Source organism: Dermacentor andersoni, chromosome 11, assembly GCF_023375885.2.
Source record: "Dermacentor andersoni chromosome 11, qqDerAnde1_hic_scaffold, whole genome shotgun sequence".
Classification (NCBI taxonomy): Eukaryota; Metazoa; Arthropoda; class Arachnida; order Ixodida; family Ixodidae; genus Dermacentor; species Dermacentor andersoni.
Genome location: NC_092824.1, coordinates 76,650,148 through 76,677,123, shown reverse-complemented (window position 1 = coordinate 76,677,123; position 26,976 = coordinate 76,650,148). Strand labels below are relative to the sequence as shown.

At 48.7% G+C, this 26,976-nt stretch overlaps 1 protein-coding gene across 2 annotated transcripts in view; it reads left to right on the top strand.

The window, feature by feature from the left end:
• The window catches only part of LOC126519816 (uncharacterized), a 71,207-nt gene that overhangs the window by 13,855 nt on the left and 30,376 nt on the right, over positions 1 to 26,976 (top strand). For both annotated transcript variants that reach the window (XM_055065426.2, XM_055065425.2), the window contains exons 3-6: positions 4,689 to 4,890; positions 9,882 to 9,933; positions 12,828 to 12,922; positions 16,971 to 17,056. In XM_055065426.2, coding sequence (XP_054921401.1) covers positions 4,689 to 4,890; positions 9,882 to 9,933; positions 12,828 to 12,922; positions 16,971 to 17,056 — 435 coding nt within the window. The remainder of the gene's footprint in view (positions 1 to 4,688; positions 4,891 to 9,881; positions 9,934 to 12,827; positions 12,923 to 16,970; positions 17,057 to 26,976) is intronic.

Genomic DNA, 26,976 nt, shown 5'->3' with positions numbered 1-26,976 from the left:
GAGATCGAAGTATGCGTGAAAGAGTTTAATTAAAGCGCGGCACTTTCCCCATAGCGCATACCGACTGCCGCAAGGTAGCCTCAAACGGTGCGCTGATGAGTGGGATGACCCAGTAGCACATACCGACTGACCGAAGTCGGCGTCAAAAAGTTTAATTGAAGCGTGGCAGATACCCAGTAGCACATAGCCAGTGCCCCAATGTAGCCTCAGACGGTTCGCTGAAGAGCGGCACGACCCAGTAGCACATACCGAGTGACCGAAGTTGGCGCCAGAAAGTAAATTTGAAGCGCGGCACATACCCTGTAACACATACCGAATGCCCCAAGGTATCCTCAAATTGTTCGCTGAAGAGCGGCACGACTCAGTAGCACATACCAACAGACCGAAATCGGCGTGAAAGAGTTTAATTGAAGCAGGGCACATACCCAATAGAACATACCGAGTGCCCCAAGGTACCCTCAAACGGTTCGCTGAAGAGCGGCACGACCAAGTAGCAAATAACGAGTGAGCGAAGTTGGCGTCAAACAGTTTATTGAAGCGCGGCACATAGCCTGTAAAACATGCCGAATGCCCCAAGGTAGGCTCAAGCGGTTCGCTGAAGAGCGCCACGACCCAGTAGCCCATACCGAGTGACCGAAGTTGGCGTAAAACTGTTTAATTGACGTGCGGCGCATGCCCTGTAACACATACCGAATGCCCCTTGGTAGGCTCAAACGGTTCGCCGAAGAGTGGCACGACCCAGTAGCACATATCGAATGACCAAAGTTGGCGCCAAAGCATTTCATTGAAGCGCGGCACATACCCAGTAGCACATACCGAGTGCCCCAAATTAGCCTCAAACGGTTCGGTGAAGAGCCGCACGACCAAGTATCACATTCTGAGTGACCGAAGTTCGCGTGAGAGAGCTTATTTGAAGCGCCGCACATACCCACTGGCACATACCGAGTGCCCCAAGGTAGCCTCAAACGGTTTGCTGAAGGGCGGCCCAACCCAGTAGCACATTCCGAATGACCGAAGTTGACGTCAAAGAGTTTAATCCAAGTGCAGCACATACCCTGTAGCACATACAGAGCGCACCAAGTTAGCCTCAAACGGTTCGCTGAAGAGCGGAACGACCCAGTAGCACATACCGAGTGACGGAAGTTGGCGTCAAAAAGTTTAACTGAAGCGCGGCACATACGCTTTAACAAATACGGAATGCCCCAAGGTAGCCTCAAACAGTTCGCTGAAGAGCGGCACGAGCCAGTAGCACATACCGACAGATCGAAGTATGCGTGAAAGAGTTTAATTGAAGCGCGGCACTTTCCCCATAACACATACCGACTGCCGCAAGGTAGCCTCAAACGGTGCGCTGATGAGTGGGATGACCCAGTAGCACATGCAGAGTGCCCCAAGGTAGCCTCAAACGGTTTGCTGAAGAGCGGCACGACCCAGTAGCACATACCGAGTGACCGAAGTTGGCGTCAAAATGTTTAATTGAAGCGCGGCACATACCCCGAAGCACATACCGAGTGCCCTCTGGTAGCCTCAAACGGTTCGCTGATGAGCGGGATGACCCAGTAGCACATACCGAGTGACTGAAGTTGGAGTCGAACAGTTTAATTGAAGTGCAGCACATACCTTGTAGCACAATATCGAGCGCACCAAATTGGCTTCAAACGGTTCGCTGAAGGGCGGCACGACCCATTAGCGCATACCGAGTGACCGAATCTGGTGTCAAAGAGTTTAATTGAAGTGCAGCATATACCGAGTGCCCCAAGGTAGCCTCAAGCGGTCCGCTAAAGAGCGGCACGAATGAATAGCACATACCGAGTGACAAACTTGGCGTCAAAGAGTTTAATTGTAGCGCGGTACATACCCAGTATTAAACACAGAGCGCACCAAGGTATACTCAAACGGTTCACTGAAGAGTGGCACGACACAGTAGCACATACCGGGTGACCGAAGCTGGCGTCAAAATGTTTAATTGAAACGAAGCACATACCCCATAGCACATACCGAGTGCCCCAAGGTAGCCTCAAGCGGTCCGCTAAAGAGCGGCACGAATGAATAGCACATACCGAGTGACAAACTTGGCGTCAAAGAGTTTAATTGTAGCGCGGTACATACCCAGTATTAAACACAGAGCGCACCAAGGTATACTCAAACGGTTCGCTGAAGAGTGGCACGACACAGTAGCACATACCGGGTGACCGAAGCTGGCGTCAAAATGTTTAATTGAAACGAAGCACATACCCCATAGCACATACCGAGTGCCCCAAGGTAGCCTCAAACGGTACACTGATGAGCGGGATGACCCAGTAGCACATACCGAGTGACCGAAGTCGGCGTCAAAAAGTTAATTTGAAGCGCGGCACATACCCAGTATCACATGCCGAGTGCCCCAAGGTAGCCTCGAACGGTTTGCTGAAGAGCGGCACGACCCAGTAGCACATATCGAGTGACGGAAGTTGGCGTCAAAAAGTTTAATTGAAGCGCGGCACATACCCCGAAGCACATATCGAGTGCCCTCTGGTAGCCTCAAACGGTTCGCTGATGAGCGCGATGAGCCAGTAGCACATACCGAGTGACTGAAGTTGGAGTCGAACAGTTTAATTGAAGTGCAGCACATACCTTGTAGCACAATACCGAGCGAACCAACTTAGCTTCAAACAGTTGGCTGAAGGGCGGCAGGACCCAGTAGCGCATACCGAGTGCCCCAAGGTAGCCTCAACTGGTTCGCGGACAAGCGGCACGACCCAATAGCACATACCGAGTGTCCGAAGTTGGGGTCAAAAATTTTAATTGAAACGTGGTACATACCCAGTAGCCCATAGCCAGTGCCCCAATGTAGCCTCAGACGGTTCCCTGAAGAGCGGCACAACCCAGTAGCAGATACCGAGTGACCGAAGTTGGCGGGAAAGAGCTTAATTGAAGCGTTGCACGTACCCAGTAGAATATACCGAATGCCCCAAGGCACCCTCAAAAGGTTCGCTGAAGAGCGGCACGACCAAGTAGCACATAACGAGTGAGCGAAGTTGGCGTCAAACAGTTTAATTGAAGCGTGGCACACACCCGGTAAAACATGCCGAATGCCTCAAGGTAGCCTCAAACGGTTCGCCGAAAAGGGGCACGACTCAGTAGCACATATCGAGTGACCAAAGTTGGCGTCAAAGTATTTAATTTAAGCGCGGCACATACCCTGTAGTACATACCGAGTGCTCCAAGGTAGCCTGAAACGGTTCGCTGAAGAGCTGCACGACCCAGTGTCACATTCCGAGTGACCGAAGTTGGCATGAGAGAGTTTATTTGAAGCGCCCCCCATACCCACTGGCACATAACGAGCGCCCCAAGGTAGCCTCAAACGGTTTGCTGAAAAGCGGCACGACCCAGTAGCACATACCGAGTGACCGAAGTTGGCGTCAAAGGGTTTAATTGAAGTGCAGCACATACCGAGTGCTCCAAGGTAGCCTCAAACGGTTCGCTGACAAGCGGCACGACCCAATAGCACATACCGAGTGACCGAAGTTGGCGTCAAAGTGTTTAATTGAAGCGCGGTACATACCCAGTAGCAAATATCGAGTGCCGCAAGGTAGCCTCAGACTGTTCGCTGAAGAGCGGCACGGCCCACTAGCACATACCGAGTGACCGAAGTTGGCGTCAAGGAGTTTAATTGAAGCGTGGCAAATACCGAGTTGCACACACCGAGTGCCCCAAGGTAGCCTCAACGATGTTCATTCGAGAGTGGCACATGCCCACTAACAAAAACCGAGCGCCCCAAGTTATGCTCCAAGCAGTTAACTGAAGAGTGGCACATAAAGAGCCACCCAAGTTGGCGTCAATTAGGTTTAGAGAAGAGGAGCACATACCCAGCGGCATATACCGAGTGCCCCGAGGAAGCGGCAGAATTTCATCGAAGAGCGACATATAATCAGTTGCCTACGCCCAGTGACCCAAGTTCGTTTGTGTGTGTGTGCGTGTGTGTGTGTGCTTGGGAAAGACGACCATTGAAGAGCAGCACACACATAATGTCACATGTTCACAACCCAAGTTGGCTTGATGGGTGGTTTCGTACCCGGTTCTCTCAGCGCAGCAGCCCGATGCTCTACCCAGCAGACCAGGGACTACCCAGTATGCTAGGCTGCCAGGAAATCGGTTAGAGACACACATGGTGAAATAGAACACGCGTCAAAATTCTGCGTGAACACATCTTTGCACACACGCCAATGTCATACTTCGTGGCAGCGCCGCTAGCTTGCGTAACGTGTCTAGTGAGAAGCGCGAGACTGGAGCCCACAGCTGCGTTTTGGAGGTGGCAATCGGTATGTCGCCACACTGCTTCAATAAATGTTGCTTCAATGAAAGTGGGTGGACATTCATCATGAGTTGGGTTTCGCCCGATTTTTCTGGTAATTAACTTCTTACCATGAAATAACGCAGATAGATTATTGTTTCGGAAATTAGCAGCTCAAGACCGACAAGGAAGAAGGAGAAGAAGAACATGACTTTGTCGGTTTAACGCTGTTAATTTCCGAAACATGAATCACCACCGACTCGCCGAAGTTTCTCTTCTAACACGCATATAGAGGTTTGAACATATACTGTATGTGTTCCTGTTACAGCGACATAACGAAACTAAAGAAATTGAATCTTAATTTGTGCATCTTTTATTGTCTCTATATCTTTTGCTTTCTTTCTTTCTTCCTCAGAGGCTATGCAAAATTAGCGACAGAGTGGAAGAGTTCCGTTGGCCAGACATGGCATCTTGTGACAGAATTTCGCGACAAAAGCATATGGTACGCGGGAAGAAGACGTTTCACAATAAGGGACGATAGCAAATCTGTTGGTACACTGCCGGACGACTCCGTCTACACGCTTTCCATCAGAGTTTTAACGGACAAAGTATTTCAGGTGAGAGTTCTCTTGTTAATATGGAAACAGGTGGCGCTTTAACAATGAGTGAGTTTCCGTTTTGAAATTGCTTTGAGCGGGCGAAAAGTGCTTTAGAACAAAAAAATTACTACATCCTTAGTTACATCGTGTTTCTTCTGTGCGAGTTCAAGTATTTTAAAGGGAAGCCGTCAATACCACTACAAGGTTTAGAACCGTCATATGCTGGTTATGACGTATTTAAAAAAAAAAAAAATATCAGTCGCAGTGTGAACATTTTCGTGGGAATGCGGGAAATAATAAAGGTGGTATGTAGCAAACGTTGCAGAGTGGTTTATTTACGGGTTGAACAATAAATGAAAAAGAACTGCAGACTTGTGCGACCTTCCAGAATCGTAACCCAATTTCCAGCGGAGCTGTTTTTGGGGAGCTCTTGCAATAACAATTTCAGTTGCTCTAATCTGGAATTCCAAACATAGAATATCAGTGGGTGACAGGTTCCGTGAGCGAGCATGCCTCTAAGGTGCGGAGAGACGCCCCAAATCCGCAATTGTACCACATGCTCTGCCACCAGAGCGAGAAGACGCTCGCGTGCACCATGCAACCGGATATACAGCTTACCCAGCATTATTTACGCGTCACCTCGTCTCTGTCTGCACTCGCCTGTGGCGGCGTCCCCGCAATACACGTAGTAGCGCGCACTACACTACTGGAACCTAGAGAGAAGAGACCGCACAAGCACCAAACAGCAATGGAAGGTTCATTTTCTAAAAAAATCTCTTTGCCCTTCACTCTGTGAAGAAGGATGACCAGCGAAGTGGGCCAGTATGTGGGCCCCTTAATGGCGAACTGCACATTAGCCGCCTGTCGGCTCGGCATTGCACTATCTTCGCGATCGGCCTACGTATGGAGAGTGCTTAACGCGTGCTTCACCTCTGCCGCGGGTCGGCCCGGCATTGCAATATCTTCGGGATCAGCCCACGTTTGGGGAGTGCTTAACGCCTGCTTCACCTCAGCCTCGGGTCGGGCCGTCATCGCACTATCTTCGGTATCGCCCCACGTATGGGGAGTGCTTAACGCCTTACTTCATCTCGACCGCGGGTCGGGCCATTATTGCACTATCTGCGGGATCGGCCCACGTATGGGGAGTTTTTCTGCTTACCACACAATATCCTTGGATGGTAAAGGTATACAGCTTCGCTGTAAAAGGCAGGGTACGAGCATAGAGCTTCTTATTGTATTGCCTAGAGGGAAATCTAGCGCTGCTGCACTGTGGTATGCATGGGAGTGCCAGCATATTGTGACTTCGGGTTGGCATCGTTCTCGGAGACAGACAAGAATTCGAACGCATGCCTGACAAGCACCGTTCCGCCTGTCACGATATTCATTCCTGCTAAATCAGCACGCAAAAAGCTCTTACTTTTTTACACAGAAACATGCTTTGTTTAAATATGAGAACTTGTTATTGCATGTGCAATTATGTGAAACGTAAAAAGTATCAGCGGCCCACTAAAGCTGGAGGACAGAGGCAAGATTCGCGCTCGCTTTGGAAAAGTTTGTCGCCTGATCTTGCTTTTCTTCGCTTGGTTATGAATTTTAGGTGAGTAAACGTCACTGGCAGATGTAACACGCGTGAATGAGAACATTTTATGAAGATTTTACTTGAGGAACGCGTTATTGTTATAGCCATATCCACGTTTTAGACGAAGCCTCTTGCAACATCAGCCAACGCGAGCCTCGCAGACACATATACCGTCATTCCCATGACGGCACGGTGCCCCCTTAAGAAACTCCCATAGACGGCGGCGCCAGATTTCCCTTTAGGTGTTATAGTAAGAAACTCTATGGTTTCAGTCCCAGCACCTCAACCAATTGCAAAGGCACAGCGACCGTGAACGGCGAGACAGCCCGAAGCACTGTCCAAAAAGACGCCAGCAATCAAAAGCGCGAGCCAAGCCGCGCGTCGGCGATGCGGCTGTGCCGCGAGGCACGTCTTCTTCACTGCTGCTGCAAGATTTAAGCCTTACACACAACTTCGGCTTTGGAGCACTCGTCAAGGAGTCTTTTTTTTTTTTTTTTTTTTCTTCCGATGAAGGTTCCAATTCACCCACGCACACTTTACTTCGCAGAAGCGTTGGTGAATAATGTCTCCCTCCTGTGTCCTCTTCCCCAACCGCTTGCCATCGTGGCAAAAGTTGATGTCCGTTGAGCTGATAGACTTCTCATCGAACCGCTCGGAATTCTGCACCTCTCGTAAAACATTCATTACGCGCAGCGGCCTTTGCATACTTAACTATAGCAAAGGTAGCAGTCAGCCGCTCTCCTCCCCCCCACCCTCCCTCGCTCTTTGAATTTTGCCTAGATAACCCCCATAACCTGAATTTTACTTTCACCTAATATAATCAAGGAGCCTAGTCTAGTTCACTGAGGATACCGAGAAAAGGTACCACAAACCACGTTTAATGCACGAAAATGCAAAAAAAGGAGGATTCAATAATAATTTGCAGTGCTTATTACCCTAGAAATGCAAACGTTTTGTCAAACACTAAAGTTAAAATGTCCCCCTTTGCCCCCACATATAAGCTTTGTGTAATGTACTTATTTCTAGGCAACATTTGCTTGCTTACTTTTGCTTAGGAAAAGTTTTTGCACACCCTGTATTTGATTCACGCCCATTTACTTTCGCATACGGATTTACCGTAGTGGTTTCCTCACTTATGCTAAGCTTGTTATTTGGTGCACTTGTAGTTATGACAAGGCCGCATGCTAAATGTGGCACCACTCGTAAAGCACAGTCACGAGGCTCTTGAGCACTTCAATGCGTACGTCAATGAATTGTGGCTACACGTAACCCACGAACAGCCCGTCATTTCTACCGAATAAAAGCGTAATATAAAAGAGATTTAACCATAACACATGAAGAACCAAAGCGTAATATGGTAATTAACGCTTTCAAGCACTTACGAAGGGAATGTTTTACAAATGCTGTATATATCCACAAGAATTAAACATTGTTTCCTAAATCTGATCTGGCTGGCATATGTATTAGAGCCACGGTAGCGGGATAAGTTATGCAGCGCTTGTAAAAGTCTAGGACACTTCGGAGCGCTTCAGTGCGAAACCTATTACTAAGGACGCCATTACCATACGCAAACTCAACTTGTTGCACACGTAACCCACAGTTTGTGACTTCGGTTTTGCCAATTATAGACTTGACGTAACGTAAAAGAAAATATACTGTAATGTGGTGGTATAACACGTTCCAGCACTTCATTAAATATTTTTTTTTGCAATGACACTATTTGATGCATGTGCATTTAACTTTGAAGTAGTAGCCTAGCGCGAAAAAAACCACGGAAGCGCATTAAGCGCATTTAACTTCGTACGTAATTTTCTCAGAGTTCCCACACGTTCTTTACACTCGTTCTTAAGGGCAGATGTGTTTATTCGAGGTGAGCGGGCTAAATTAGGCGCCTCTTGAGAAATTTTGTTACAACGCGTTGGATCGCTCTAATATTTGTGATTTACTGCAAACGCTGCAATTTACTTTCACGCTATGGCCTTTGCGTACGTGAACCGAATAACATAATTTTTATTTTATCTGAGTATATACTTCATAGAACTTATTGTACCCTCGGAGCACTGAAAAGCATATTGCAATATGGCCACATAACGCTTTAGAGCACTTACCAAAGGAATGTTTTCGCAAAAGCTGTATTTAGTGCACCCGCATTGAATTTCGCACGTAAATATGGCACAGTGTTCCTGGAAAATTCGATCAATTGGACGTTTGGTGGCATTTGCAGTTATCTCATGGAAGCTGGGTAAATATTGCGCTGAGTATACAAAAAAAAAAAAAACACTCATACCTCTCCGAAGCACACGAATACGTGACACCTTGCAAAGGCCGCATAAAAATCCCACATCTTAAGCTTTGCGTACACATCCATACCGTTCCCATTGTGTTCGGTGAATATATATAAGGTGCAGTGTTTAATTCACAGAGAAAAACGCAAAAACGAAAAGCAAACCTTGTATAACGTACGAAAATAGGAAGACACGAGGGTTCCGTAATTATTTGCAACGTTTTAATTTAAGCCAGGAGTGTGATAGTTTCACCACGCATTATACATGCCCCAATTTTTTTCACAGAATTAGAACTTGGTGTCTTGTCGAATTATTCAGGACTCCTGGAAACATTGCGGACAATGGCAGCATGACACCGTGGAACGAGTTTATGAAGAACTTCTTACGCAGTTGGTAATTACCCTACACAGATGAAACGCATATCGTTCGTTACAGCACAACAGTCTTCCTAATTCCACGAAAGGTAAACAGGAAGACCAACTAGAGGACCTCTATAAGGCGTGAATGGCACAAGAGTAATCAGTAATTATTTTCAACCCGTCCAGTCACCCTGATATCTTCGCAGCAATCTGCGATGTTACGCTCGCACTATATATAGTTGTAATATCGACAGGCGCTATTGTAACAGTTGTAACAGACGCTATTTCTCCGCGTCTACAACGTGCTGCTGCTTAGTAGAATCAAATGAAATCAAATCGAATAATTTATTTTCCTGAAAGAAGGTCGTGCATTCAACTTCCGGTCGAGATCACCGTATTCGGCTGGCCATGAATTAAAAAAATAATACAAGAAAAAGAAAGGAAGAAAAAAAAAAAAACGTTACCATAACGAGCTTTTCGTACACGACATAATAGTCCCAGGTGGCTGCAATTTGTCCCCAGCTCTGCCATATTTACACAGGAAGGCAAATGCCATGCATGAATCATCGTAAGGCCTTAAGCCAGGAGCTGGCAAAGATTCAACAGCGCTTTTGAGCCGTACTGAACTATGCCGCTTTCTGCGATAGCTATTTGAAGAAACGAAATGTTGCGTGACCTCATTCATACCTGTTTCGAGCGAAAGATATGCATTGAAATTGCTTAAAAGGCTCTGGCACCTTTATTTCCCGAAATATTGTACTTTTGGTTATCATTCGTCTTTTTCAGGCACTCCTGAATGAACAGCCTTTCTACCAGATCGACGTGGAAGACACCGTAAGTAAGTAATCTTTCACACGATGTTCCAGGGTACCTGAACCAATACGGAACAAAACAAAAAGCTCGCTGATGTCACACACTGCTAGAATAGATGTTACGCCGACACATATCGCAGTAACTGGCTGCTGAGCATCCTTTCACGTTTTGCATAGAGTTACCAGTACACGCAGTGTCTGTGTGTGTGCGACGCGAGCTTGGGCGCATTTAACATCAGAATAAAGATGACGACGGTGAAGATGATCGTACGGCCGCGATGGCATGGCTTCTACCGCGGTTGTTCGACGCCAATCAAACGAGATGCCGCTCTTTAGATTCTGCATACGCTGTGCACGGGGGTTATCGAAAGGAACGCGGATTTTACCGTGATCTGCGACAAAGTGTTTTACATTCCTTACGCGCGAATCTCTAGGTTATGTAGTCTACGTTAAAATGACATCTGTACTCTGGCGAAGAAATGTTAAAACACCATAAATCAGGCCTGTTGCGAGGGCGGTACAACGTCGCGCGCTACCAACATGGCGTTATTAAAGCAGTTCGAGCGAAGATCCGAGGAATGTGGGCCAATCCCGGAGACGGCGCAGTCTAACACAGCGACCCCTAGGCACGGAGCTGCCACGACAAAAGAGGGCGAGAAGGAGGCGCTTCACGCGATCGGGGAACCTTTCGATCAGCTAGCTTCCTTTGGAACGAAGGAAACATGCGCCTTTGATCGGGGTCGAAAGACGCACTCAAGAGCCCGCGGCACTACCGTTCCGGAATACAAGAATACATACTGGAATACAGTTTTATTATACACAAATAAATCCATGCTCTCCAGCAGCTGTGAGTAGCCAGTGCCTGTGCGGCTAGACTCTCTTGCAAAGGTGAAGGGCAGGTCCACTGAATTTTTGTGGTCTGAGTTTTTTTTTTTTTTTTGTAATCCTTAGGCTGTCACCGATTTCAGGTGTCGGATTCATGGGTGGTATTAGTGATAAATGATCGCCGATGGTCCAGTCACACACTCAATTTCGAGCTCTCACGTCAGCGTCGTTGCTGGACCACGTCGCCAGCTTCCATCGTTGCAGCCCAACACGAGCCCCATCTCTAAGGGGCCTTAGCCCCACGCACTCTTAGCCTACCTGAATCGTGGAGTGAGGAAAACGCGACATGAGAAAAAAACGGATAACTGGCTGAAAAAGTCACGCGAGATGATTGTACCCTCGACTGCTTCATACCTAAGGTGACCTTTATTTCATAATAACCGATAAGTAGTTTCAGAGCGAAAATCTGGGACTCCGACACAGGTTGCGTTGCAGCCTGTTCCTTGACTGACATTCCATACCGAGCACGCCGGCGCACGGCGTCGTTGAGCGATAACGATTGTGGAGGTCCCCTTATCACTGGCGTCAACCTCAGAATTTTGGACGGCCTTATATGGGACTCCAAATTTTCCATACAAATGCAGCCTAAATTTGGCAAGGAATCAGTTCTTGCCGAACACTGACAGGTTAACCCGTGGAAAAAATAAACTGTGTATCAGATAGCGGTGATTGCAGACAACATCCGGCACCTTAGTAGAAATATTCAGGTGTTGTAACAAAAAAATTCACCTGGCATCGTTCAGAACCCTAAATATATAGCGTGCATCGAAACAGCGACCAAGCATGTAGACCAATGCCTCTGGGATTTGAAGAAAAGTTCACAGCCAAATTCCAACTCAACCTTCCGCATCGTCGGTATATAGAATGCTTGACCTTTTTTAAAAAAGCCTGTTCGTGCTCAGCATTTTTCTTCTTTTTGACAAAATGAAGGGCAAAAAAGAAAGCTGGAACTCTCTACCCCAAGGCGAAACAATGAAAGACAGACTGGTTTAGCGGTACGCTGAATACATGTCAGGACACCCGCATGGTGTGGTTCGCCGCCCATGGTATCGCCACTGAGACCGAAGGAAAAACCGTCGCTCTTTTCCAGCGCCCAAACAAACGATTCAATGGATTTAAGGTTGCGGTTACCACGCCCGCTCCGTTCAGACCAGTCTATGCATAGGCTGGTCAAACCGCATAACCGAAGTGATTGGTTATTCTATCGTTTTTTTTTCGCTTAATAGTGTCGGGATATTCAGATAGCCGGACAACTTGTTCTTCTGTATTTGTGCCGAAATTGCCTCTCCGTCCCTCTCTTGTTCTTATATATTTGCAATTACTTTTGCTACCGCTCGTGCAAATCCGATATCTGCTCTCGTTAGCCTGCTTACCTTTCTTTCTTTTTAAATTTTTCTTTGGGAATTGCTGTATCCGTATATTGGAACATCCGGCTGACCAGGTATTTAAGCCGTTTATCCTAAGTATCCGTTTCTTCAAAGTCGGACAACCGAATAACCAGATTTCGAGACTAGATTCACTTCCCTCCAGTTAAACCGGATAGCCGGTTTGACGGTTATTCGGAAGCACCAGTCGGTAGCGTGACGGAACTCTGGTGACAGTGCCAAAGCCACAGCACGAATCCGCCTAGAGCATACTTAACGCTGATTCGTATGTCGATGTTATTATTGACAAAAGAATCAGAATGCTCCCGGCAAGCTTGTTGTATGCTAGACAACAGCCTGTAATCGAATACGGTTTTTGCGAAGATATATATATATATATATATAGATATAGATAGATAGATAGATAGATAGATAGATAGATAGATAGATAGATAGATAGATAGATAGATAGATAGATAGATAGATAGATAGATAGATAGATAGATAGATAGATAGATAGATAGATAGATAGATAGATAGATAATGATCTTCGCTAATACCCTATTCGATTGCAGGCTGTTGCCTAGCATAAAACATGCTTGCCACGAGCATTCTGATCCTCTTGAGATGGCTTTATATTGCCAATTCTAAATTTCTTTCCCATTTCCCAGACTACAGGTGGACTTTCCGCATCAAAGTCCAGGGCCAAATACTGCTTGGAATGAGCACGACTAGTGACACTGTTGCACGCACGGATGATCTCTGGGTGAGTCATTGTGTAAGATGGCGTTGTGTCATAAACCAATACCTTGCCCAACATTGGCAAATGGTGCAAGTGACCGAAAGAAATATAGGTGTAAAAAAATGCGGCTGAGATGAAATCACGAAAGACAGCCTGAATTAGTCAGGCTGTCATGCCACGCAAGAATGACATTACAATTAAACACTTCAGCACACCGTCTACACAGAAATATTGCGATGCAGAGAAATGTTTTATTTTATTTATTTCCAACACTGTTTCAGATGGCACTTTGTTTTGGATGACAGGGCTACAAGGTAGATAATCTCTGCCTAACAATGGCTCTGTGAGGCATACACTACTCACGTGGACAGGGCGCATATATATATACATGTATAATTATGTTATAATAAATGGCACACTAACTAATGCAAACACAAATGAAAAACAAAATGACACGTAGGCTACGCTGGGAGGAAAATGTAACGTCTGTTCTGTACGGCCACCGTTCAAGTTTGTTTTTTGGTGGTACTGACAAACGATTTGCTTTGCTTCGCAATGTATAGGAAAGTCTAGTGCTCGTTATAACAGTTTGACGTTAGGTACTTATGCTGTTTCGTTTCTCCTCTCTGGTGAAATCTTCTATAAGCCCAACGGCTACGGGGATGCGCTGCTGAAGCAGAGTAGGGGGTGAGACCCCGGCGCTGGTTGCCACGTTGCGACGTGGGTGGAAAACAAGAAAGCCCGTATATTGCGCATTCGGTGCACATTGGCGAACCCCAGGCTGTCAGAATTATCCTGGACTCCTCGCGAAGGCGTGCCTCCGAATCATCCAGCTCGCCCAAATTTCTACGTCATAATCACATTCTGGTTTTCACACGTAACGCGCCAAGAACACTTACTTTTATTGCGATGACAATTATGTGGACACTCCAGGCGCATTTTTGTCGTCGGCGTCGGCGTCGCTGTGATGTTCCGTATAAAGCCCAAAGGCGATGAGACCGTCGCAGCCCGTCGTATGCTTTATGTGTACGTAAGTGTAAGCACGCGAGGGAAACTAACGATCAAGGCTCAATCTCGAGCGTCATACATTGAGGAAAGCGGGGATGCAGCGAAGAAGGAAAGGGGGTGGCGCGGCTTCGACTCCGATAACAAGTGCCAACATTGCATGGCCGCGTGCCATGGCGCGCGCCCTATGTTGAAAGGGATCTGCAGAGGCATGATTGCGCGCGTTGTGTTCTGACCGCTCTTGGCCTGAAGCGACCGACCGCATGAGGGTGACTTCGCTCGCTGCTGCTGCCGTGCTTGCTCACACCAGCGTTTTGGCAGCGAGTGTCTGCGCTCATCGACTGTGATGTGCTCACGTTTACTTGTGTGCACTGACATCATGCTTGTTAATTCATTTGGTAAGCGAATGTATCTAAGTTTATACTGCGGCTAAACCTACTATCCTTAATTGGTATAGCTATCTAGCAATTTGCTATAGCAGGCGATTGCTTTGCCTTTTTGGCGAAACTGCGACTTTTTAATGTTGGAGCGAACATGTCTGAGATTTTATTGCGTATTCCCGGAAGGGCATATGTATGAAAGTATGCCAACTCATATGTCATAAATTCACACCGTATGTACGGTATCCAGCGAAGCAGATAGAGGGGTACTGTGCTCGCGGCCGTTGACAACGTATCCCACGCCAGCGTGCTCGAGAACCTGCGCAAGACGGGGTGTGGCCGCAAGACCTACAGCTATATTAATGATTTCTTAACCAATAGAACGGCAACTATCCGGATAGGAAAGGAACGTCAGAGCCTGTGGAGCTCGGAGACAGGGGTAACCCACAGGGGTCGGTCCTGTCACCTCTGCTTTTCAACCTGGCACTACTGCCCCTGCCCGAACTACTCAATCAAATCGAAGGCGTGGACCACGCGTTCTGTGCCGACGATATAACGGTGTGGACGAACCGCGCGGGGTCCGGTGCCTGGGGGGAGGAAGCCCTGAAGAGAGCGGCAACGACCGTCCACGAGTATGCCATGACCTGTGGCCGGAGCTGCGCTCCACAGAAATCGGAGCTGTTCATGGTACGGCCCGCAAGACCCAAGAAAGAGCCGCCGCCGAACATAATTATCACCATCGACAGCACAGAGATCAAGCAGCAGCAGCAGCAGCAGATCGGGATACTGGGCCTGCTGTTGCGCAGAGACGGCAAGGCGCACGCAGCCGTCAACAAAATCAAGACCACATCAGAGCAGGTCCTGAGCATGATCCGGAAAGTCACCAACCGGAACAGAGGAATCAAAGAAGAAGACGCACTACGCCTGGTGCACGCATTTGTCGCGTCAAGCATAACGTACTCCGCCCCGTACCTCCAGCTTGCGAAGGTGAACCGCGAGACGCTGAACACGACGATAAGGAAAGCAGTCAAGCTCACCATGGGCATCCCAGTCTATTCGCCAGCGCAGAAGCTGCTGGACATGGGTGCCCACAACACGGTGGAAGAGATGGTGGAAGCACACCTATCCCACCAGAGAGTAAGGCGGAGCCGAAGAGAGTACGGTCGGGCCGTCCTACGCAAGATAGGATGGCAAATTGAACAGCAACCGACAACGGAGCCGCTGCCCACAACGTAGAGAGACATTATTAATACCAAGCACCTCCCCCGGAACATGCAGCCGGGGAGGAACGACGACAGACGCTCTGCGCGGGCCAATGCACTGGCTCGACAGCTGGAAGAGGACCCCGAGGTTCTCTACGCGGACGCCTCGCTTCCCAAGCACGGAACCAGAGCAACGGCGGTTGTCACCACCATCGATAAACTGGTCACAGGCGCGTCGATATGGAAGACGAATACAGCCGAAGCAGAAGAAGTGGCCGTATCCCTCGCATTCGCACAACCGGGAGTGAGGACCGTGGTCACAGACTCCCAAACCGCCTACGTAAGCTACCGCAAGGGGAACATCTTTCCCGCGGCACAAGCGATCCTCACCAAGCGCAAATCACCGGGACGGGCCGTTGAGCTCGTGTGGGTCCCGGCTCACTCGCAAGTGGAAGGCAACGCACTCGCCGACCACTATTCCCGAGAACTGTCAATCTTGGCCGAGGACGAGCCAGAGCTACCGCACCCCGTGATCGTTTACAAAGAAATCATCCAAATGTACAGAAGCGGCAGATGTAGGCTTCCACGTCCGCATCCGCAACTCAGCCGAATGCAGCAAACGATCGTGCGACGCACGCAAGCGGGGTCGCTAGCGCATCCCGTGCTCTTGCACAAGGAGTTCCCAACAGAGCATCACACTTCATGCCCGTTTCGCAGACGATCAAAAGGCACTCTAGCCCACATCCTTGCAGAGTGCACTAAGCTCAAGAACCCTCTCTCCCTCTCGCTCTCATTATTAGGATATAGTCGAAATCACCGTCCAAAGGTCAGCTTGGAATTACGCACCACGACCGATTCGCGTGTGCCGACGCGTGTCAGAAGTGAACCCTGCTGGCAGTGTTTGTTTACTATAGGGGAGGGAGAATAAAAAAAAATGAAGAAACGAGTTGCAGATGACGTCTGTAGCACCGACGTACCAGCTTTAATAGCTTGCTTGGGCACCATGATTCACGCTTCGCGAGACATGCACAGAGTTGTGGTAAACTGAATTTTTTTTTTCAAATTTTCTCGTACGATGTGAATCACACTTGTCGATATGTAGTGGTGCGGTCGGCTGCGGTTGGCGCCAGCGTCACCCAGCGGTAGGAGCTGGGTTCGAGACGTGCTCGGTAGGAGTTCTGCTGGGTACGAGACATGCTCCCCGTTTAAAAAAAGAAGATTGCCTGTAGCCTACTATCACGTCGTCAGTCTTGGAACATTTGGACGGATGTTTTGTTATTATAGATTTTTTAAAGTTTACTAGTAATTTATGAGTCTTTTGTACACACTACAAGCAAAATTTGCATAAGAAACAGCGACCTTCTCAAGAACAAAAAAAGAAAGAAAGAGTTACGACATTTACCGTGACTCTTAGAAGCTTATACAATGACAATACGAAAAATGCAAACAAACATTTTTTAAACATGTCTAACCGGTTTGTTACAGGGAAGACAGTGTTGTCTAAGGAATCTGTGGATGCCAGTGGGAACCATAGGTGTTTACACATGCGCTCTGGTGGACAACACTCAGGAGTGAGTAATAGCTTTGTTGTACTAGTCCGATTCTCGTCATATAACAGCAAGAAGACATGGTGAAAAAGAAATTGAACTCACCCTTTCGCAACTCTGAAAGGCAGCGAGTTTACTTATTTTATCATTTATTTATTTATTTATTTTACTTATACTTTTTTTGCAAGGCTAACATTTGAGTTCATTCTCTCCGTCACCACATTTCAGGGACCGTCACGTTTTCCTGGTCAAAAAAAGAAGAACGAAGCTTAAGACCTGCTAAATAAATACGCATTGTACTAACAACTGATACCTATTTTATTTATGGTGCTGTTTGGCTACCTGCATTTTTATTTTGTACAGTTCGCATACCTTTTTTCATTTCCGTGTAAGAACTTGTTTCCAAATGCATCATATTTAGGCGAAATAAGTTTGCACGTGTTGACACGGGACCCTTAAGGCGAGAACGACGAAGTTCGTGGTTGCGCGCGGGCTCTCCGAGGAAATTTATTATTGAATCAAACCGATTTCATTGATGACCGTATTATTCTATTCATTCCTCCTCTATTGCCTCATTGACATATTATAGATAATTCTTTTTTTTTTTCCTCTACGTAGCATGACAATCTACTGAACCGTTTCGACTTTCCCTCGCCTAAATTCATGTAACAAAATTTTAGATCTTTACCTCCATTTTCTGAACACATAAGCAAAGTCTGCCCGACTCTTGGCCAATCCCCGCGAGTGGGTAAGCGCCAATCTCATCAAGGACATCATCATCATCATCATCATCATCATCACCAGCCATCGCTAAAGGCAGACGTTTTTTGCGAATCTGTATTTTGCCAAACTGTTTTAGTTGTAATAGCTGGGTGACATTTCTGGTGGACGTGTGGGGTACGGTCGATGTTAAGATCTCCGGAGCATACCCCAGGCCTAAGCCCGGCGAGTACTTCAGCCGAGCTTACCCCTGTGCACGTACGTGCCAGCCAACGTCTCCAGGGAGTCCAGCCACAGCCCGGTCTGCTACCCGAACGAACTACAATGACGAACCAACCACCTCCGGCCACTCCTGCAGCATCGCACGTAGTCGTCAATCACATCCGGACGCCGCATCTGTTCCACGGAAGTGCTTCAGGCGACGCCGACAACTGGCTTGACCATTTTGGCCGGGTTCCCAACCTCAACGACTGGAACCACGAGCGTAAGCTACGCTACGTGTACTTCGCTCTTGAGGATTCCGCGAAAACATGGTTTGAGAACCACGAGGCGACACTGACGTCATGGGAAGAATTTCGTAGGCAGTTCCTCAATGCCTTCGCCAGGGCGGAGAGGAAGGAGAGGGCGGAGTTAGCGTTGGAGGCAAGAATTCAAGGCCCGAATGAGCGAGTGACGGCGTACGTAGAAGACATGAATCGGCTTTTCAGAAGTGCGGACCCTTCTATGACTGAAACAAAGAAGGTGCGCTATCTCATGCGCGGCGTCAAAGAGGAAATCTTTGCTGGCCTCATTCGAAATCCGCCGACGACACTTACAGAGTTCCATGACGAAGCCACTACTATGTAAAAGGCCCTTCAACAGCGGGCCAGGCAAAACAAGCACGACGCCGTGATTTCAAGGGAGCTCTCTGCCGTTACCCTCGGTAACGACGTTGGCCCCTTGCGAGAACTCATCAGGGCTGTCGTCAAGGAGGAACTGCAGAAGATGCAGACGACCACTGCCCCACTGCCAGCAGATGATCCTTCTGCACATCTGCTAAGTCAGCATTAATGTGGACGCGGGTATTCAGGCTGCCGTGAGTTGTTGCATCCGGTGAAGTCACTTGTAACGTGCCGATATCGGAGATGTCAGCAATGTCGTTCAGGAAGGCCACAGCTGTACCTTGAAGGACGTGCTGATACTCATTGCTGAAGTTTGTCAACAAAACTTGCGAGCACTTATGCTGTATTCGAACAAGGCCCGAATGAGCGAGTGACGGCGTACGTTGAAGACATCAATCGGCTTTTCAGACGTGCGGACCCTTCTATGACTGAAACAAAGAGGGTGCGCCATCTCATGCGCGGCGTCAAAAAAGAAATCTTTACTGGCCTCACTCGAAATCCGCGGTCGACACTTGCAGAGTTCCATGACGAAGCCACTACTATGGAAAAGGCCCTTCAACAGCGGGCCAGGCAAAACAACCGCGACACCGTGACTTCAAGGGAGCTCTCTGCCGTTACCCTCGGTAACGACGTTGGCCCCTTGCGAGAAGTCATCAGGGCTGTCGTCAAGTAAGAACTGCAGAAGATGCAGACGACCACTGCCCCTGTGGGACAACTTTCCATTGCGGAAATGGTACGCGCCGAGGTCCGACAGGCCGCCCATGTTCCCAGACAGTACGAAGCACCACAGCAAGGACCGCACGCCGTAATTCTTGGAATCGCCAGCTTCTTCGTCCACAACATCGTGCTTCGCCACGGTGCACCCGCTGTACTCATTACTGAACGCGGTGCAGCGTTTACAGCGGAGTTATTGCAACAAGTCGTCACACTGACGCACACCGACCACCGAGAGACCACAGCCTATCATCCCCAAACTAACGGCTTAACAGAGCGCCTAAACAGAACATTAGCCGACATGCTCTCCATGTACATTGATGTGAAACACAAAACATGGGATGAAATTTTGCCATACGTCACGTTTGCTTACAATACCGCTGTGCAAGAGACCACTGAGGTTACACCATTCGAGCTTGTTTACGGACGTCGCGTTACAACCCCCTTAGACGCCACGCTCCCAGTAGACCTCGGAACCACAGGGAATCACACCAGTGAAGATTTCGTCGAGAAAGCCGAGGAAGCTCGCCAGCTTGCTCGGAATCGCATCCGCACTCAGCAGAATACCGACGCCTACCGTTACAACCGGACCCGACGGAATGTCCAGTACTTACCAGGCGACCACGTGTGGGTGTGGACACCTATCCGACGCCGTGGGCTCTCAGAAAAATTGTTGCGCCGCTACTTCAGCCCCTACGAAGTTGTACGCCGCCTAGTGATGTGAACTACGAGGTGGTGCCTCACAGCTCTGATCCTGGTTCGAACCGACGCCGTCCCCGTACTGAAGTCGTCCACGTAGTACGGATGAAGCCGTACTACGCACGCCAGGGCTAATCGACCCTCACAAACCGCTTCAGCATTGTGTACATTCCTCCATGGTTTTTTTTGTCTTTTCATGTTGGCACTCTTGCCCATAGTGCGCGCCCGCTGCCCTCGAAGCGACCGGGCCGGTCGCTTTTGAGAGGGGAGCAATGACGCGAAATAAGTTTGCACGTGTTGACACAGGACCCTTAAGGCGAGAACTACGGAGTTCGTGGTTGCGCGCGGGCTCTCCGAGGACCAGCCATCGCTAAAGGCAGATGTTTTTTGCCAATCTGTATTTTGCCAAACTGTTTTAGTTGTAATAGCTGGGTGACAATATTACTCAAAAACTTGCTGTACTGATGAATGAATATTTCCGACACCTCCCCCCCCCCCCCGTCCCGCAGAAGGGCCGTTTAAAAGCATAAAAAATGATAATGATAAATGAGGATTAGCGTGTCTTATGCGTCAGTGGCACAGCAAAAGAAACTTTGGAGTTTCAGGAAAATCGTGCGCCGAATTTGCGAACGAGCGCCGTGGTTAGATTGGAAACTATTGACTCTTTTCGCGGAGCAGTTCGTTCTAGAGAAACGAGATGGCGCTTTCGCCCGCCCCGCAGGTCACCTCAGCGGCAGCGCACGAATACGAAACCATCACCGCTTCCATGTTACATCAGTGCGATCAGCTGTCGGAAATGCAACTGAGTTGTCGCTAACGCACTGCGCTCCCATCATGCTGGATTGAATCATGTGGACTGAAGACGTGTGCAGGCTTCAAAAGTGTAGTGAATGGCATATTAAAGGAATGGGAATGAAGCTGTGTGGCCAAGTTCGCGGACCGTTGCTGCAACTGTCCTTACGTGTTACCGGCGCATTTCGTTATGGGCGGCTTTCTTCGAGCGTACAGAAATTTGCTCATGCGCCAGCGTTGTATCGCTAACTTTCAAAGAAAGATCTTCAGTCACGGTACTTCGGCAAGATTGGGTACCGCTCGTTAAACAATGACAAATGGAGTAGCGCCGCTTCCTGACATCGTTGCCGCTGCTGTCAGTTGTTGAAAATGGCGGTTGTGGCTCACACGTCCATGGCGTACGAGCTACGAAGTGTGGCAATCAGAACCGCCCACAAACTCCGGGTAATTTCCCTGGGAGAGTCTGGACCACCCATCATATGCAGTCAGGACCTCGCCCCTAGTGATTTCTACGTTTTCGGTCAGCTGAAGAAGCTCCCGGCAGGACAGCCATTCACGTGCAACGATGAAGCAAAGACTGCAGTCCGACGGTGGTTCCAACGTCTGCGACAGGGGTACCACAGATTTGGTGCCGCGACAGGACATATGCCTGAATCGGTGTGGGGACTATATGGAAATGTAGTGTAAGATACGTAGAACAGTACGCATATTTCTAATCACCTCTATGGTACCTAACTCTGGCTAATCAAAAATAGAGACGTAGACTTTCTGGTTCGCCCTCGTGTGTTGTATTCTTGAGGATCAGTTTTGCAGTAATGGATAGTGCGAAGCAATTTGCGTCACAGAGAAGACAGTCATCGACGCTATAGGATCGCGCGAAACTAGGAAGAGAACCAAATACGTACTTCTCCGAAAGAAAGAATCCTCGCGCTAGGATAAACGATTCGTCCTGATCTGGGGACTGGACCCACGAACAAAACCGTTTCGGGAGGCATCGCCCGACGTTACGAAATAAAACACGGAGGCAAGTATATTTGCCAAGGTCGAATCGCAGCGGGCCCAAAATATGGTCAGATCAGTTCTGCAGAAATTGGCAAAGCAAAAGGAAGGCTTTTTTATGGGAAGAAAAAGAAATTTCACCCATCTGTGAGTTGGTACCGGCTTCGATTCGCTGACCTGGTATTGCGTTTCCATTGCAGCTGCCTGCCACGCTCGATTGGTTGACGATATTCTCTTTCAAGAGTTGCAGTCTGTAAGGTAGTGGCGCTGCCCGCGCTTTTTATCGTTTTCGGCGATAGGTTATACATCTGGCGATCTCGATAAGGATAAAACTGTAAAAGGGGGTAACAACACCGCGGAAAACTACCACGACAGAATAAACGATAACGCGCGCCACGGAGCGACTCGTGGTGCGCGTTATCGTTTCTCCTGTCATGGTGGTTTTATGGGCTGTTTTTTAGGCCCTTTTCTATCTTAAGGCAACTGCGCTAGCGATGCACGCTTTTAAGATAAAGTGTTTTGAGTCCGCGAACCTGGCGAATTCGTGGAATTAGATTTAATTGTGATAACCCCAATTCAAGCTGCTTTCCTTCGGCGTTTCTCTGTCTTCGCTTTCTTTTTTCGTTACATTTCCGCGCTAAACGGGACGCGACCACATCTCGGTTTTGCTGGCGGCTTTCTTTCTCACATAGGATTTTGAATATGTTTTTGTGATGTGTTCCGAGGTTGTCGATATAGCGTCTCCAACCTTTCGGAAATATTCTAAAGGATGCAATAACACTCCAGAAGAACAAAGTGTTACACATTGGCATTCACGTTTTGTTGCAATACGACTAGTGCACTAAAAAAATGTCTCCTCGCATGCGCAACACATTCGTGAAGCCGTGCTGATACTTCCTCATAGCACTCTTTCTCGCACTTCCTTCAGTTTATGTTTGTTCTGTTACGGGAAGTATCCAATCGGCAGTAGCTAGTTTGTGCTCGTAAAGCTACAAAGCACAACACACCGGATTCCTCCGCGTAGCTAAAGTGTTCAGTCACGCCCACATCGTTGTCGTCTTCATCATTTAACCGTGAGAGAGAGAGAACTAAACTTTTATTTTCCGAAACGGTAAACCGAGTCAGAACCCGGTTCACCCTAGGTGGGAGGATTCCTTATTCCAAGAACCCTTTGGCTTGGGCTGCCTCTTTGGCCCGGGCGACGAGACTGCGTTGGTCGTCCAGGTCATCGGAGGAAAGCTTGGCCTCCCGCGTTTCAGTTATCGTATGGATCTGCGGTGCGTTGGGGCGCTCTTCTTGTGCCTCTATGGGGCGGCTTTCTTTGGAGTCGTCTTGTGGAGCTTGTGAGGTAGGGTCTGTGGATGTGTTACGAAGTGGGCAATCCTGGACCATGTGTTGCAGGGTGTCTGGAACGTCGCAATGGGGGCATACGTACGAGTACTGCGTAGGATGCAGTCTGTGCATCATTATTCCGTGCACGTAGGTGTTCGCCTGTAGGCGGCGCAGGATGACTTCTTCCTCTTTGCTCAGATTCTTGTGTGGTAAAGCATACGTTCTTCTGCTGAGTCGGTGGTGTTGCAGAAGCTCCGAGTACTCTAGGGCGATGTCATCAACGTTGGTGGCCGGCCTAGTGTGGGATGGCAGGAAAGCCCGGCTGGTATGCTCGCGGGCAGCAGCGTGTGCCGCCTCATTTCCTGTCATGCCCTGATGGCCTGGAACCCAGTTGATGTAGGTGTCGGGGAGCGGGGCGTGTGCGATCTGATTTAGGATTTTGAGCGCTGTTTCTGATACGCGGCCTTTTTGATAGTTGCGCGCTGCTGCTTGGAAGTCTGTTATATTACTGCTACTTCCGGGCAAGTTGTTATTGCCAGAGCAATTGCCGGTTCCTCTGCAGTCTCAGGGGCTCTTGCTTGGATGGTGACAGCGGCAAGTTCTTTGCCTTGGTGATTCGTGACGCTTAGGGCAAAGGCGTTTCGTTTAATAGACCGGGCAGCATCGGTGTACCTCGTATCAGGGTTTCTCCCGTATCTCTTGCTGAGTGCGTGGATTCTGCTTTGCCGACGCTCCTTATGATAAGTTGGATGCATATTGCGCGGTATACTTGCAACGCTGATGCAGCCCCGGACTGCAGGTGGGATTCTTGCTTTCTGGTGTGTGTCTGCAATGAAGCTTTCACTGTATTTGAGGTAGTGCAAAACTGCGCGTCCGGTGGGTGTGAGCTTGAGCCGCTCTAGTTAGCTTATCTTATGATCATCCACAAGCTCTTCCCACGTATTGTGGAGGCCAAGCTTGATGAGTTTCTCAGTTGGTGCCATGGGTGGGAGCGTCAAGGCTACTTTGATTGCCTTTCGAATGACAACATTGAGTTTTTTATTTCTGCCGGCTTGAGCGTCAAGTAGGGAGTTTCGTAGGTGATACGGCTAGTTAGGAGAGCTTGAATTATGCTTAGTGTGTCGTGCTACTTCAGTCCGCTTCTTTGGTTTGTGATCCTCTTGACGAGGTGCGTAACTTGTGACAGTGTGCGTTGGAGACGCGGGAGAGTGGCCGCCTCTGATCCGTCCTTGTGGATGTGAAGTCCGAGTACGCAAAGAGAGTCGACTGTAGGGATCTTGGTTCCATTGAGCTAGACGCTAGGATCGGGTTCGATATAGTTAGGTGGTCTTCCTCGTGTCCGTGCTCCCATGACGAGAAGCTCCGACTTTTTGTGTGCGCATTGGAGACCGCAGTTTCGGAGGTATCTTGCGATAGTATCGACGGCTTCTTGTAGATTGCGTTCTTTTGTCCAGTAGTAAGTGCTTTGGTCCAGAGCGTTACGTCGTCGGCGTAAAGGGCATGGCATAGGTTTGGGATGGCGTTCAGTTGTTTCGGTAGGTTGATCATTGCGATATTGAAAAGGAGGGGTGAAATAACTGATCCTTGTGGGGTTCCTTTGTTGGGTAGCCGAAATTTATCGCTGCGGAGGTTGCGGACGCCTACTGTTGCTGTTCGGTGTGTGAAAAAGCTGCTGATATAAGTATAGATCCGCGCTCCGCAGCCTGTATCTTCGAGGTTGCGGAGAATGGCTTCGTAGCTCACGTTGTCGAATGCGCCCGTTACGTCGATTGCCAGGATTAATGATTTGCGTCTGTGATCGAGGTAATCAAGCAAGTCTCCTTTGAGGAGCAGGAGTACGTACTGCGTGAACAGATGCTGTCGGAATCCGAACATGGTGTGCGGCAAGTGTCCGTCGTCCTCGAGGTATGTTGTTAACCGGTCGTGCACCATGTGCTCGAGGAGTTTGCCCACGCAAGATGTGAGGGAAATGGGACGTAGGTTTTCGATGCGAAGGGGTTTTTTGGGTTTGGGGATCATGGTGACCTCCGAATGCTTCCAGGCTGCTGGTAGGTCCCCCTTTTCCCAGCAGTCGTTGTAGTAGTGTAGCAGTGCTGTAGTGGAATATTGCGGGAGGTTGCGTAAGAGCTTATTAGTTATTATGTCCTTGCCGGGACTGGTGTTTCTAGTGAGTTTGGCTAATGCTGCGTGGAGCTCTGTCTGGGTGAATGGTCGATCGAGATCTGGGTTTGGTGCACCACCGTACGTCTTTCTGCTCGCTGATGAAGTGGGCTTGTCGCTGCTAAGTTTTTGCTCAAGCTCACGAAGGAGATCATCCTCCAATCCAGCATGATTGTGGAACAGTCTGCGCAGATCTTTCCTCTGTTGCGTTTTGGTGCGATCGGTAGCTAAGAAACCGCGTAGGAGATACCAGGTTTTCTTGGTGCTGAGTCTCCCTTGTATGCTGTCACAAAAGGTGTGCCAATTTTCCCTGCTAAGTTGCTCCGCGTAATCTTGGGCCTGTATGGTGAGAAGGGCGATTCGTTGCTTAAATTTTCTATTGAGCTTTTGTCTCTTCCACCTCCCCAGGAGGCTTCTTTTGACCTTCCAGAGATGAAGGAGATGCGAGTCGACTGCGGGTGTGTTGGTGCATAGCTGGATGCTCTTGGTGTGGTTTTCTGCGGTGATGAGAAGGCTCTTGAGCCAGTGGTCGATGTCGTCGATTGTTGTGTTGCCGCTGAGGTTGTCTCTGAAGGATTTCCAGTCTGTTAGTCGAGCAACTGCAGTCTTGGTTGGTTTCCGGTTATGCGCGATGTCAAGTTGGATAATGTGGTGGTCGCTTTCGAGCGTCTCCGAGAGTCGACTTCACTCGGCCCAGTGGACGGTCGCTGTGAACGTAAGGTCCGGGTTTGTGTCCCTGGAGACACTGTTCCCGACTCTCGTGGCCTGTAATAGGTCGTTGCAGAGGGTCAGCCTGTGGTGTTGAGCAGTGTCGTGCACTCGTGCGCCCTTCTTGGTGGTGTTTGGATAAGCCCATGCTGTATGTGGGGCGTTGAAATCACCCATTATAACAACTTGATGGCCTTTCGTGCGTTTCCTCAGTTCACGGACAAAGTGGTTGAATTCCGTAAGTTGATCACGAGGAGGGCTGTATATGCTGGCGATAAAGAGACTTTGCTACGTTTTTCTGTCTGGTATGATCTCCACTAGGGTGTTCTCGATGGGGATGTCTTCTATTTCGTGTTCCTGCGTTGTGAGAGTTTTCTTGGTAAGGATGGCTGTGCGTTGAGTTTGTGCATGAGCGATGTATCCTTGAAGTCGGACGTTGTGGGTATTGGTTTCCTGCAGGGCAATTACATCAGGGTGGTGCAGTTTGACGAGCTCTTGTAGGTTTGCATACCGGGACGGAAGGATCGATAGTTCCATTGCCAGATGCGCAGAGTATTTTGCGGGTTCTTTGTTGTGGTTTTAGGTGTCGCCATCATGAGGATCTTCAGCTTCACAGGCATCTTCATGGTTGGGTGAGATCGAGCGGGAGGCATTACGACTGTTCGTGCGAGCCTTCTTTCTACCCTGCTCGGTCGTGTTGAGAAGGCTGTCGATATAGGACTTGGTGACATAATTGTTCTTTGCGTGTGCTATAAGATTGTTGACCTGGGCTGCTAGGCCGGTAATCTGGCTTGTGACAGTGGTGACTTGATTTGCGAGGGTGGTCACTTGGGTGTTAAGGGTCGCAATCTTCTCAACAATAGGCTTGGTGATGTTTTCAATAAGGGCAAGGATGTTCTTTGTGAAGACGTCCTCGAAAGCCTGGAGGTGCTTTTGAAC